General features: G+C 39.3%; 1 protein-coding gene across 3 annotated transcripts in view; it reads right to left on the bottom strand.

The window, feature by feature from the left end:
* Window positions 1-14863, bottom strand: part of fstl5 (follistatin-like 5) — a 132699-nt gene that overhangs the window by 101346 nt on the left and 16490 nt on the right. For all 3 annotated transcript variants that reach the window (XM_029441467.1, XM_029441468.1, XM_029441469.1), the window contains exons 2-3: window positions 10714-10855; window positions 4222-4252 (exon numbers count right to left, since the gene is read on the bottom strand). In XM_029441467.1, coding sequence (XP_029297327.1) covers window positions 4222-4252; window positions 10714-10855 — 173 coding nt within the window. The remainder of the gene's footprint in view (window positions 1-4221; window positions 4253-10713; window positions 10856-14863) is intronic.

The following is a 14863-nucleotide window of genomic DNA, read 5'->3' as shown; positions in this document are numbered from 1 at the left end:
GACTCCCTGTTGTTCCATCTAGCCTTTCACTGTGTGAGAAAAGTGCAGTGCAAAGCAGCGTTCACCGCTCTTCTGTACATCTGTGACGAGTTATTAAAAGTGTAACCGGGGCCCAGGGGGAGGTGTGTAATTTTAGAATTAATGTACAATTTAGAGCTCGGTGTTTGCAGCCGCTGAATTATTCAAATGTGCTTCTGCTATGGGCTTGGGTCTGGTGGGGGTAAAGCAGCTGTTATGCATACAAATTAATATATTATGTCAGTAAATTAAAGAATGGGAGACGACATAGATTAGGGAAACATAAACATTGGTGCCAGGCAACAAAGCAAGATGTTTGCTCTTCTTCAAATCTGGAAGGATAAACCATACTAATAGGGATAGTCAACTGCGTTTGGTTATTTATTGTTCAGTTATTTATTGTCATGGGGAAATTTTTCTTTATGGGCCATATTAACATACATGAATAAGTCTGCACTTCACCTCGTTACCCAATAAACCTTCACGTGTCAACAGGTGTGAAAAACACACTGATAACTAGCTGCAAGTACTTTTACCATCGTCACCATACACTAGATTTGACTGTTGTGCTGTGGTATAATTATTTGTTCATTATACGTATAATGCAAACTAAAAAAACAGTAGTATCTCAACATACCTTTCAGAGTGTTTAATAAATGATCGATGAACAGCAAAGGTAAAATCAGAAAAAGACAAATCAGAAGAGTCTGGCTCCCAGCAAACAGCTAAGAAGATGGCAGCGGCATCAAAGTGTTTACTGTGTTTTTAAACTTAAGTCTCGTGCCAAGAGTGAAACATATAAAAACGTTTTACCTTCAGAACCACCAAAGTCAAACAACAAACTGAACAAAAGTTGCTAAAAAGCTGTTAAAGTCAAGTGAATGGGGCAGGAAAGCATTTGAGGGATATTCATGATTTTAGTTTTATTCAAGATTTATATCTCATCAGCAAGTATATTTACATTCCGGTTAGAAACTACAATACCGCAACAGTAACTGGAGGTATAGTGTCACACGGTCGTTGCAGCTCACTAAAAATGTCATTGGCCACCCAGCTACAGTAATGTGAACACAAATATGTTATATATTGAAGTGACGAAGTTAGACTGCTTTGGCACGTTCCACTGGACAGGTGCGACCCGACAAACCTGTTCAATCTCTCTCCAAAGCAGATTATGGAGAGCGTGTCCTGATATCAGCAATGTGCCATTTCTAGTGTCTCACCTTTCACCAAACCCAAAAAGATTCAATCTAAAAAAAGATTGATTTGTTAAAAGATTTTTGGAATTTATGCTAGTTTCCATCTACTTTAGTTGTATTCAGGTTCCCACACATTCTTAGGACTTTGCAACGACTTTTCAGGCTTAATTTCCTCAAATTCAAAGACCTAAAACAGCCAAGTGTGAGACATGGATAAAGGTTAATTACCGTTACAACACTGAGAAGTTATATAATGAGAACTAGCAGGCTGTACAGAAGCTCAAAGACAATGATTAAAAAGAGAGACGCTTGAATGTGTGATTATCAAAAGAACTTCAATTTCTATTCTGCAAAAAATATTTATAAAATGTCTATTTATGTCTTTTTTTCAAAAACTTTCATGGCCTTAATGTTTTTCTGTCAAATTCACAAACTTAAGGATTTCAAGAGGAACCGTGTGCATTATATTTTTAAACCATGTCTAGTTTTAGTCTCATAATTCAGTGAATATAAAACAACAAACTCAATATTCACCCAATACCAAAATAAGCAGATATATATGCAGAACATAAACAAAGTCATTTGTTGAAATAACAGGAGTTTGCTTCACTGAACAACAGCTAAAAACAGTCTCTCGTTTGCACACCATACCAGCACAAGTCGTCCTTCCCAACAGTGTTGCCACCGCTGACAGTTTTTACATGTAATGAGGAAAGTAAGATTATCTCAAAAAGTTACATCAGGTATTTCATTTGGCTAAATCAGTCCATTTATTACGTAAAATTGCATTTCACCGGCAGCTCAAGGTCTTGCTGCAACCTGCATAACAAGCTCGGTTAGTGTGGCTCATGCTCGTTCTGGGACTCCAATTACAGAGCATTCTGGAAAACGGATGGCATTTGTCTGTCTGTGTCTTCTGTGCTGACACTTAGTTAGTTTATAGGGCGCTGCATTCCCCCGATCTATAATTATTTTTTGTTTTTCACATCGACACTAAATGTAGGAATATAATATCCTTCCATCCATTTTCTAAACAGCTCATCCTCAGCTTGTAGCACACTTTGGGGCAGGGTGCTCCCTGGACAGGTCGCCAGTTTGTCACAGAGCAATTAATATTACTCAGACAGTTGGGGGGATTTCACCACTCAACAATAAGACGGGCTATCGAATGGTTTTGAATTTAAAAATCTAAGACCGGCAAATATTTAAAAAAAGATGTGACTTGTGCTATTGCTTTAGGTTATGGACATGGAAGAAGGCCAGAATTATAATGAATGTATTCTGCAGGAGTTTAAACACAGACTGAATCTTTACTTTTTGTAAATATTAACTGGATCAATGTACTTTGCTCAGCTGCTCCCGTGTCTCCTCTCATTTTAGGTTGCTAGATGTCCATTCGAAATGTAGATGATGGCGTAGATTGTAAAATTGAAGTTTTAACACTAAATTGACCTTAGTTAAGTAATAATGAGTAGCCTCCAATACACGGGGTGATGCTTAAATTATTTATGATTTTCTCTACAGTTCGCTCGCCTTCTTGTTATCTGGGCTGGAAATGAGTTTGCTGAAAACTGGCCAAAGTGAGATCTCCCTTATTCGGCTTACAGAACATGGCGCATTAAAGTGAATCACAGCAGACAGCTGGGGCCGCCCTTTATGGTAATGCACCCTCTACAATTACTGCTTCGACCTTCCCTGGTGAAGAAAAATGGGGAGACGTCCATTTAGCGGCCCTTTCAAACACTTAAAGGCAGACATGTTGGGCAGGAGGATCACCTTTTGCCTGACATTGACTCTTGTTCAGAGGAGACAGAGAAGACATTAGAAAGGTGACAGGTTGACAGATGAGATGCATCTGTCAACCAGCAAGAGGACCAGTGGACATTAATGCATCCACAACGCCCTGTGGCACGCTGGTAGCTGAAGCTGGTTTGGGATAATAGTGCCAACTACAGCTGCTGCTAATGGTTATCGTTATTATATAAATATAAAGCAATCTATCTATAGTGGTTGCTGGCGTAGGCTACTTTTCTAATTTGGCAGAACGTGTCATAATGACAAATGCCGGCTCAGCAGGTTTGACACTGATTTACATTTACAAAGATGATCTAAAGCACAAAACCTTCATTCAAATCTATATTTTTTACTTTACACACTGAATTATATTGCACAAAACCTCAACTGAAATATTTATTTTGCAACTACACTGCTGCTTCAAACATGCTGTAGCAAGGTGGACATACAGTATAGTACACCCTATACAGTATATCCTTAAGCTTCAATTAAAAACAACAATGTTAAAGATTGATCTCTTACCGACCTCCTCTCTTTGACTTGTGTCTTGTCCTGGTGGACTGCTACCCATACTGAAGTCGAAGAGACGATATGATATTGATGTTGGGGTGTTAGGAGGCCACAACAATGTTTCTAACATCTGTCCAAGCTTTGTCATCACTCGTACATGTTGCAATACAACACATTACTCTGGCATTAAACAACGTGTACCTTGACAAACTATTATTTCCCAGATGAGTCAGTGGCTGGTGAATTCCACTGTGAGAAACTACCTTTATGCTTTTTCCATCAAGTGTTTAAAAGTACCAGGTTAAGTGAAAACACCAGGATAGATCACCATAGGAAATGTTTGCCCCAGAGCGTGGACTGTATTTAGAAATGTGATTATCTGGTGAGAGCTTCACATTGAGGCAGAAAGAGGAGACGATATATTGCTGCGCTCCTAATGGGTTTCTTAGTGTGGAGCTTTTAGTTAACGGTGCTCTCTGTATCCGGTGTTTTCTGTTGCTTTCTATATAAAAAAATGAAATTCATAAATCCTTTACCATGGGTAGACCAAAAGATCCTACAGTAGATGTGCTGAAGCCATGCTGCTGCCTCCATCAGACAACTACCCTTCACCTAACCTGCATCATGTACAACGCTGGTTGTGTAAATTGCATGTCATAGTAGAGAAAAGAAGAGCAAGGAATGAGAAATGGAAACTCACCCTTTATCCTCAAGCTCTCAGGGATCCCATCCTGCAGGAAAAAGAACAAAGAAAAAAGGAAAATAATTCACATTTATAATAATAAAACACAAGATCACAGCATCAACATGTTTCCATTTAGCTGAGTGAGTGAAATCCTTGTGTTGGTACCAACGGACCACAAAATACGTCAGCCATCTCTCTTTGCTAACGGCTCAGTGTTCGACTGAGATCATATGTCAGTGCAGTCATGACGTTAAGGTCCAAAGATTTCACTCCAAATTCAATAACAGACACAATATAGTGTTGTCTGTTTGAATGGCAATTAATGATGCACTGACATTAACGTGACATTATGTTAAGTGGTAAATTGGCTCACTTACATGCACAATGATAAACCTTTCAACTGGTTACCCATTGTCACATCCCCTATGATTTTATTTTGTGCATTAAAGCAAGGCAGATTTATTTGTATAGCACATTTCATACACGAAAGCAATTCAAAGTGCTTTGAATAATGGATTAAGAGCCTAAAAAAGGAAAGAAATAAAACAGAATAAAAACATTAAAATGTCTCGGTCTGTCTCAATCAAAATGTAACTGATCTGCATTTCACCCAAACAAAATAGACAGTGGAGTCATTAAAAATATATATGTCATAGCGTAGAGACATATAGCGAAGAGCTAATAACTATGACCCCTTGAGCAGGTGCACTATAAAATCAGCTGCATAGTGATGTTGTAGAAAGCGCTGTCATCAGGACTACTACTCGGAGTAGCTGCTCTCCACAAATCCATGAATACCAAAGAAAGAGCATTAATATTTGATTTCTCTACAGTGAAATCTGCATAACTCATCCTTCTCGTTCTTGTACAGAAAATTAAGACTAGATCGAGCAAGGTGGCGTTATGGAGAAGATGCATTATGGAATTTTCTCACTAAAATATGCTTGATTTGATTATAAGTACTAGAGTATCCAATGTTTTTAAAGTATTTTACACATTAATGGATAATTGTAATATGCAAGACTAATTCAGCTCACTTTACTTTTTATGGTTACTATATTGTGTATCATCATTTCACACTGTAGTTCTACGAGCGTCAGAGCTTTCACGTTGTTTTCTTCATCTACCGATGTAGAGCGCAGGACAGCGTGTGTCTTAATCTTACTAAATCCTCACAAACAACTTCCATCAAGAAGAAACAACGGCCTAGAAAACATTAGAATTGATTTATCAGACCATAAAATGTCAGAAAATTCTAAAAGAGCCCAAGGTGACAGCCCAATTTTTCTGATCAATGGTCCAAAACATAAATAGTTAAAAGATTTTGGTAGATTGATTTCTGTCAATCTGTCAATCAACATAATGTCTGGAGTCCCCTCAGGTGTAACGCCAGCTATACGATCAGTTCACTCCATTTTGAGTTTACGCTATTTGTTTTGATTAAAAAAAGAAATTGAGATAATACAATGAAACCAAAAGACAACCAAGTTTTACGATACAGTAAACATATCAGGAGTAAACAAATAGCTCATCATCTTTCGTGATGTTTTACAAAACATTGTTGACCATCCACCCAGTAGACAGAAATCACCAGAAGCACCTGTGGCTGTCTGACATTCTTCGTATCCTCCCACCCTCTAGAGGAGGTGACATTTAGAACTGCACTACAGGTAGGGAAGATATCAAATGGTGCTTATTTGCATATGGCAGTGAGTGTTCACACTTCATTTGTTTGAAGAGAATGATTTCCCCAGGGTTGCTGGCAGACCTGTCTCTGCTGCTCCGAGACTCTGGGGACAGAGAAGCACCCAGCTGTACAAGCCGTGGTTCATCTGCCCCTGTCACAGCTAGCTGGCTGACCGCCCACATCTCTGTCTCTCTTTCTCTCTCTGGCCTTATCTCTCGACACCTCCTCCCTCCTTTTCCTCTCCTTCTCCTGCTTCAGTTCTCACATCCCTCACACCATCAACTTCCAAGTACACTTCAACTTGAAAAATCACTGCAAATTGCATCACACCTGTATGACAAGAGAGTACAATTTACAGTTCAACGCCTCATCAGCAAGGCTGAATCCATCTTTCAGATCGATAGTAGGGGTGTCACGATTCGATTTGACTTTCAATTCGATTCAAACATTTTTTCCAGCTCCGACAGCGATGACATTTTTCCGAGTCTGGATTTGTAAAGCTCAACAGATCTTTGGTTGTATGCCCTGAAAACTGTCATGAAATGGTCAAATTTAAATAACTGATTTTATTTTTTCTAAACTCAAAAGAAGAGGGAGCTAAAAAAGAAAGTAGACAGACGCTGAAATTAATGAGAGAAGAAACAAAGAGGGCCTACAGGGATTCATGTTTGAGCAGCAGGGAACCCGCTGTGTCCTGCCGCTTCGTTGGAGAAATAAAGTTACCTGCCGCACTACTTTTATCTCCATCCAAAGCGGACAAACTACACCAACGATCTATTGTGAGTTAGTATGGAACTTTAGCTAGCTTGCATGTTTTTATTTGTAGCCCATTGTGCCCACTTTTCTCTAGTTTTAGTGAGCAGTATAGTTCCGAATGGTAAATAGTGGTAAAAATGGTTATAATAACTGCCATAGAGAGCCCCCACCTGTCCAGAGACTAACACTTCTGTGCCAGCAAAGAAGACTGCTAACATGATTGAACATTACTTCAACAATTGAACACTTAATGAGGATATGCATATAAATGTTAATAATCACCCCAATCTTTAATCAGCTCCACAGCCTCTGTTTGTTTCTTGGCAACCAGTCAGCTATGTCGCTGAAGAACTACATTGCTTGGCGAAAGAATGACTACTTGTCATCAAGAGAAATTATTGAATTATTTCTTGCCGTGTGTTTATTTTATGAAACCTTGCCAAGTATATATAGTTTACGTTTTATAAAAGCAGTCACTTGAGGCCAAATGTACAGTGATTTTACAACAGGGTCACTACAGTAAGTAACCAGCCAATTAACAGCAATAAGTATGCAGCAGAACAGGCTTTGAAAAACACACCAGGATTTAACACCGGCATGGACATCCACATCTTGTTATTGTTTTAGCAGATTGGCTTCATGCAGCATCTGCTTCCTAAGCCCCTGTGGAGACTTTACGGAAGCTGGTTACCTCAGCCTCAGGCTGGCTGCCATTTGAAAGTAGACAGCTCATCAAGATGAGTGACAAGGGTTGGGGCTAAAACTGACCAGCTGAGGAGGAGGGTGGTGGAAACAATACTGACAGTGGTCACATTTAAGAAAAACATTATATATATTGCAGTTTATTGTCGTTATTTCTCCAATTCCAACCCTGTCTCTTTATCTCAATCTCATTTGCCCAGCCCCCTCCCACTCATTCTCTCTCCCTCTCTGTTTATCCCCTGTTAATCTAGATTTGCCATGTGGCCAAGCCAGTGCTGGATGGATGGGGCTTTTCACACAGTTGTCCTTGCCTCCATTTTGTTTGTCCTGACATAACAGCTTGATGTCAGAGTGAAAAACTCTCAGAAATTGCTTTGTCCCTCGTGTGAAGCCTGGCATCTATTCCACAAAATTTAAAAATTACACATCGAGTCTCTCCATCTCACTTTCAGTGAAACTCTTTGTGAAAGAGCTTGAGTGAAATAAGAATGTACAAAATAAAATCTCCATGTTATAGAAGTGGTACTTCCATTACGATGAATTATGATTAGGACTGGATTCTGATGGCCAGGATCTGCGTCCTATTCCTGACCCCATGTGGAGGATTTCAGAGTGACTTTCTGAAACAATACCATGGGAATTATGAGTAGAGCATGTGACCAGCTGTTTATGGCCTCCTGGTGATTGAAGTCTTTGTGAGGAAAGCTTATAAAAAGGTTGTATCCAATGCTGTTACCCTTGTCAAGCACTGTCAAACAACACTTCAAAGCAAAGCAAAAGGCATAGCATTAACACGGCCACTGGCTGTGGGCGAAATTAATGCAATTATGTCGTTTAGAAAAATTAGCGTTGTTTTTGTACGATCACGTTCCATTAATAATGAACGTGAGAGGAATTTAATCAAAAATGTGATGCAAAGTCGATATTAAGGAAGCTTTTTAATTACTGTAATTTTGTGTCTAGAGACTGCGAGTACAAACACAATTTTAATTCTGAGCCGTAAGCCATGTTCTGAAACTTGTTATTGCTCTTCTTCAATCTGTGGAAATCTCATTTTAAAACAACTGCAGTTTAGCCAACAGCGGAGAAAATCTTCGAAGCAACAAAAAGGCCAATGACATATTTTGGAGAAAGGGCTTGCAATGTGGCCATTTCTCACCAAAGGGCTCTGAATTTCAAAAGTCTCTTTTGACAGGCGGATAGATGAGTGGAGTTTACCTCTGTCCTCTCACGGGATGAATTGTAACGATATGCAGATGCGGTAATGGCAAATTAATTTTGTTGGAGTGGAAAAGCACATACATCATTTTTGTAGCTTCTCGTCAAATTCCCGCTAAATATGGAAATACATTACTTTAATTATTAAAGTCACTGGTTTCAAACCAGGCCATTAAAGTCTAAATGAGTTATTTTCAACAAGAGATAATGTGTTGTTTGATACGAAAGAAGGTAGAGAAGTGTTCAAAATGTGCCTTTGGTTGAACTGAACCTACTCTAAGAAGGTATGCCTTTTTCATTCAAATGACATGGCATTACAATAAAAAGCATACAATACACTCTCAGTGCAGTACAACAGAGAATAATGTTAAAGCAGGGATACCTAGGATTGTGTTGGGGGAAGATTAAAGCACAAGCCACAAAGGTTTCAGGTGAGGGGGGAAAAATGCAAATACAACACAAGGAGAGCTACCTCTAAGATTTGCGTCTCAATGTCTTTTAAACTACCTCGGAAATAAACTTGGAGGATTTATTTTCCAATATGTTTTTAGCAACTACTATAATGCAAGGAATTAAGTTATTGAGCCAAATTCTCACACTGTAGATTCACCATAGTAACATTCTGGTACCAAGACACTTCTCTGCCTCAGTTACACCTGATGATATCGAAACACTCAATCTATCACCAAAATCCTACACCTACCAGTGTGAACACAGGCTAAGGAAAGAAACATTTTATCCACCAGACTAAAAAAACATTTGCTTCACAAGATGAAGCTGTGAAACACTGAAATCCAGAAAGCTTAATTTTCCTGTTTCTGTTTAGCCCAGGATATGTAGGCTCTGGAGATGTATTAAGTAATAACAAAACAATGGTACAATACCACGCTGTACATAGATTTAAGGTTAAAAAACAATGATCTGGTCCTTTAAGACTGAAATCCAACACTGTCCAGGCAGAGGCAGACGTTGGATCCTTTGCCTCCCTCTTCCCTTTGGTATAAAGCATCCCACTCTGACAGAAGTGCTATCTCTGCAGTTTCCTGAGATCATATTACAGGATTTTTGAGTATTGAAGTTTAAATCTCTTCACGATTTCCAGAGTAGCTGTGCCTGAAAGAAGCAGAACACTTGCATAGCTGATATCTGCAGTCTAGTTGTGAGAAAGCATTTCTCTGAATAAATCTTGTTCAAAAAGGTCAAAATGTGGTTGACCATTGTGTCGATTCAACAGCTTTGCGTCGCTCGCGGCTCCTCGCTCCACTCTGATACGGTCCAATGATGTTCCTACCATCTGTTTTCCTCTGTATCCATCTCCCTCTCTTTCTAACCACCTCTCAACTCACCCACCCTTTAGTACCACTGCCTTTCATTCCCATGCTGGCTGGAACAAATTTTAAATGCAATAGTTAGTCTGACGTGACAGACTGCCATGGAGTAAATGCAAACGTAACACATTTTTTTATTTTCGCTGCTAAATGTTATCTTGGATTGGATAGAGAGGAGAAGTGTTTACTAGTGAACAGTATTGTGAAAGGGGGCTTGTGGGAAATGTGTACTGAAGGACCACAATCCAACTAATGCCTCTTGACAAAACACTTTGCTTTCCTCAAGTCCCTGTCTGCCAAAACAGTCAATTTCTATCCCAGTCTGGATTGATAATTGATCCATCTCTGCTACTTTGGGGTTTTGGAACCGAATCAGAGAAAAAACAGACTGCGATATTAGTTTAAAAAGGAAAAAAACTCTTTGCTTGAGATACAGCGAGAGCGCTTAATAAAAGCGGCAGACTTTGATTGTGGGGCCTGCCCTATATCGCCGACTCAATAAGCATTGCTTTACATCTTTACTTTAAACATTCAGCTAAAATGACATACGAACTTCCTCACTTCATTCAGAACTTGTCTTCATCTTTGCCCAGCTGTGCCTTGCATAAATCCGATTTGGTCTTTGAAAAGACAGTCCCCTGGCAGAGGGAGGATAATGATTCATCAAGTATTTTTCAGTAGGCAGAAAAACAACAACAAACTCAGGCGAATCATTTGACGGATGAAGAAAGCGCCACTGTAATTAGTTTCATACTTGGCAAAAGCACAAAGTCCTCTTGTTACGGACAGCAAATGAACAAAGGCAGCAATCAATACCTTGTGTCGGAATCTCACAACTGGTCGATAGAGCGGCGACCTGAATTCCTCCTTGTTGGGTCTCCCGTCTGCGTCGAGCACAGCGAGCCCCAACAGTAAAATTGCCGCCGACCACCATCTGGCTGTCTTCATTGGTCTTTTCCTGTCAAAAACCAAACAAGAAAAGGTGAGTGCTCTTCTCCCAACACTCTGGAGATTCAATACCTGTTGGCCAAGACAATGCATAAAGTCTGCCGTAATTAGTGTACAATGGGAAACACAAAACTGTCGCTGGCTTAAACTAAAGCTATCAATACGTGCCCCACACTTGGCGAGGAGATTAGATCTCCTTTTGAATAACGGGAAATTGACGTCTTGAAAAAAGAAAAATCAAGATAAAGAAGACAAAGAGCTAATATATTAAGGCAATTAAAGTGAGGGCTTTCGATTAATTAGTCTGAGTGTCTAAGTCAAGCAACTGTGATGTAGCGGTGAGATTACATCTTAAACAGTTTCCTCACACCCTCAAAGAGATGCAGCGCAAATATATTTATCTAAGGGAGAGAGAATATTCACTTTTCACCTCTAATATAACAGCATTTTCAATAATTCATTGCGCTATATAAAAACGAGTTTGACCTTTACACGACATGAATTAAACAAAAGTGTTTGTGGGGGGAAAAAAACATGCCCTGTGAAAATGTCTGTGTCCCAGAAACAGCAACGTTCAAGGAGGTAAAAATGCAGGAAATACACAGAGAAGAGGATATGTGTTAGTCAGTGCTCTCATTTTGCCTAACACAGGGTTTACCACATACACACAAATACACACACACAAGCTTTATGTCACAATCTGCAGTGCGTTTGTTCCTTCTTATTTTTATCCCTCGTCTTTATCTGCATTTATGCCTTCAGTTCTTTGTGCAGCACGTCGCAAAAATCCCCTTTGTTGGAAGAGCTTTACAAATGCATTTGACTCGACTTGACTTGTTGATTTTCACACGCAAACACTGAGCTGTACTTTCTAAGCCGTGTCAAGCCACCAATGCCTGCTCATCATCCTCCAGCAGAGGAGATGACTGACAGCAGGATGGTGACCCTGCTTCCTTGTTCTTCTGGAGTGACACTGAGTCAGACAACAATGGCACTGTTGTGGCAGCTCGGTAGGCCCACATGCAATTCACTGAGGTCGGGAGGTTGTGCCGGCAGAGAAGCATGTCGCTGTGATGTGCCGGACGAAGAGGGAACATTAAAACTTTATTTTATTTGTGACTTTATGTGCCTTTTATTGCCTTCCTGAGGTGCCTGACACCTTCAGATTTCCTGCTTTGAAATTTCATCCCTTTATTTTGGATTTTCTTGAACAGATATGAAAAACTTGGTCTGTGCACTGTATGTGATTCATGCTGATGGAAATATTAACTTTCAATTAGAAGCACAAACATCAACAGCTGCGGTGTGCATATAATTGTCTGAGTTTTTGTTTAACCTTCAAAGACATTGACATTTAAGAATCTTTCTTTGTCAAAATAAACCTCGGTAGAATTACACCCACCACCAGCCCACCGCCCCGTTGAATTTACAGAAACATTAAAGTCACATTTTCACAACTCTAAAAAGAACAACTGTGCAAAGGAAATAGCTACAAAGAAACTAATGTACAGACTATATGTAGCCTAACAGCTGCCTTAAGCCTTGGTCTTTCACCCATTTTCATTCAGAATGCCTAAATGCCTTTAGCCATTGTAGATGAAAGGTCTTGTCTACCAGTCCCTCACTCATGTCTCTGTCTGTGTAGTAAGTAAGGAGCATTGAAAGTGCCTTGATAATCGAGTGGGCAGGGAGCTTTTATTCCAAAGTATGAGTCTAGAAATTCAAAAAGACCTCTGAACCTGAAAAAGTAATTGTTAAAACCTCTAATGATCAACTGCCTTACCAACCCCCTGCAGACATATTATCGTTGCTTTGTGCTATGGGGCACTAAACAGCTCGCTTATTGCCTCTTTAATGTGATCATATTCATTCTGCATTTCTAAAACTCTCCGGATCCAGGTAGGAACCATGCCTGCAGCTGCTGCTGCTCCACTTCTCTCCTAACACAGTCTTTTAGCCACACTAGGTGCATTACCATATCTGCAAGCACAATCAATCAACTTCTTTGCGGCGTCCCAGAGTTAAATGGGTTATTAATGGACTAACTTTTGCAGGATGCTGTGTCAGAGACAGAGACATATGCACAGTTTTAAGAAGTTTAACTGTGTCATACTGTAGATGTCGGCTCCTCGCAGACATTTAACCCATTATGATGAGTCACAACTGGAACAAATGCAAATAACATTTCACTTCTACTGACTCATTAGTAATCTTACTAGGAGCTCTGAGATCACACAGCACAAAGAGTTTTTCTGGCCATTGGTGAGTTCATTTTCTTGTCATTTTGTGCACCATTACTGTTGTGGCACAAACTACACAGATGGTAAGGAATCATGAGTAAAGTCCAAAAGCAAAACTTCAAATGTCACTATTAACAGCTATGACTCACTTCATAGTGCTGTTAAATTGTATTGTGTTAATGAGAAGTCTTTCTGTTGTCCATCCCATTTATATCAATGAGGGTAGACTAAATATTATAAATCTCAAAACAATAACACCACCACCAACTATAGCCTCAAATGTGACCATAACGTTGAATCACATCTCTTAGAATGTTTTTTAACAAAAACTGCAGTATAACTTTCATAAAGTAGAATTTATTGCAGGCTATAACACATGTTTTTCCTCATAAAAGCCCAGAAGCAAAATACAGATTTATATTGGAAAAAGTAAGATGTCTTTTAGTGTAAATGGTCCTTAATTTAACAGACATCAACTCTAGTGTGAGCATGTCATATATAATTGTATATACACAAGACCGTGTGTGTGTGTGTGTGTGTGTGTGTGTGTGTGTGAGAGAGAGAGTGTAAGAGTTTGTGTTTGAGTAAATAGTACAAGTCTTATTTATTTGCCTTGAAAGCACAGGAGACAGGCACAGTCTGAAAGTTTTCACTGGACTCCCTTCAGGGAGTGTCATTATAACTTTGGCTCATGGTTTTAAATTCCCTGGAGCACGTCTATGCTTTGGAATTGACTTTCAAATGAAGACTACCTATTTCCCACTATGTACACAATGCATCATGTCTTGACAAGCTCACAGCCCCTCTCCTCCAACCCCCCCCCCTTCTATCTGTCTCATTCAGCAGATTTTTGCATGTCAATGCACTGGGCACAGAAATGTTGAGACCCGACTTACTGATACTACGTGTATATGCATCTCCTGACTGGGCATTAGCTGGGTGCGAATACATGCACACATTGTAATTTACTATCAGCTGTCATGCATGTTTGGTAAGTTATAAGTCTGGAAAATAGGAATGCATAATTAAAAACATGACATACCTTTTCCTGACATTATGCATGATTTTTCCCCTGAAGGCCCTTAATTCAGGAATAGTCAACTCCCACATGACAATTACCAGTCGATTTAGACTTATTCTGACTTATTGCAGATAACTCTCCAGTTTATCGCTTTCTAATTAAAGTCAGCTCGCTTCAAATATAATTAAACAAATTCTGAATATGGCTGATGATCCACTGGGAACTCTGATAATATTTTTCAGTAGACAGCAGAACTGCATGAGCTTAAGTAGAGTCCATGATTTCTAAATAAGACTAAGAACATATAGTTTCCACAATCAGAACATATGGCACAATTTAAGATATCTCAACCTTTTGCAAATTAGTATTTTAGCAACAGCCGCCAACGCTTCCCTAAAGCATCTGTTTTGCACCGCTAGCTACCACGTCGTCTGCAAGGTTTCTCACAAAAACTAAATATTTTTTGCTTTTTTCCTCACATAGGAGATAACAAATTGAGAATTAAGAAAAGCATTCAAACTATTTCTTAAACCGGTGGTTCCAGACATTGTGTGTGTGCTGTATGAGTCAAATTAGCCAGTAATTTACTAATCAAACCTAAGAGAGGAATGTCTAAAAAATAAGTGTGTTCTTTGCTTCTTTCCTGTCCTGTTAATGGTTAATCGTCAGATTTATCTTGTGACCCCTCATTGTTTTGTTAGCTTTTGTTCCTCTCAGTTTAGTAACATAAACAGGCTGTAAGCAGTTTACAGACATT

The sequence above is a fragment of the Cottoperca gobio genome, chromosome 10 (genome assembly GCF_900634415.1).
Source record: "Cottoperca gobio chromosome 10, fCotGob3.1, whole genome shotgun sequence".
NCBI classification, from domain to species: domain Eukaryota; kingdom Metazoa; phylum Chordata; class Actinopteri; order Perciformes; family Bovichtidae; genus Cottoperca; species Cottoperca gobio.
Note: the sequence above shows the minus strand (reverse complement) of the source record. Positions and strands in the feature narration are given on the sequence as shown.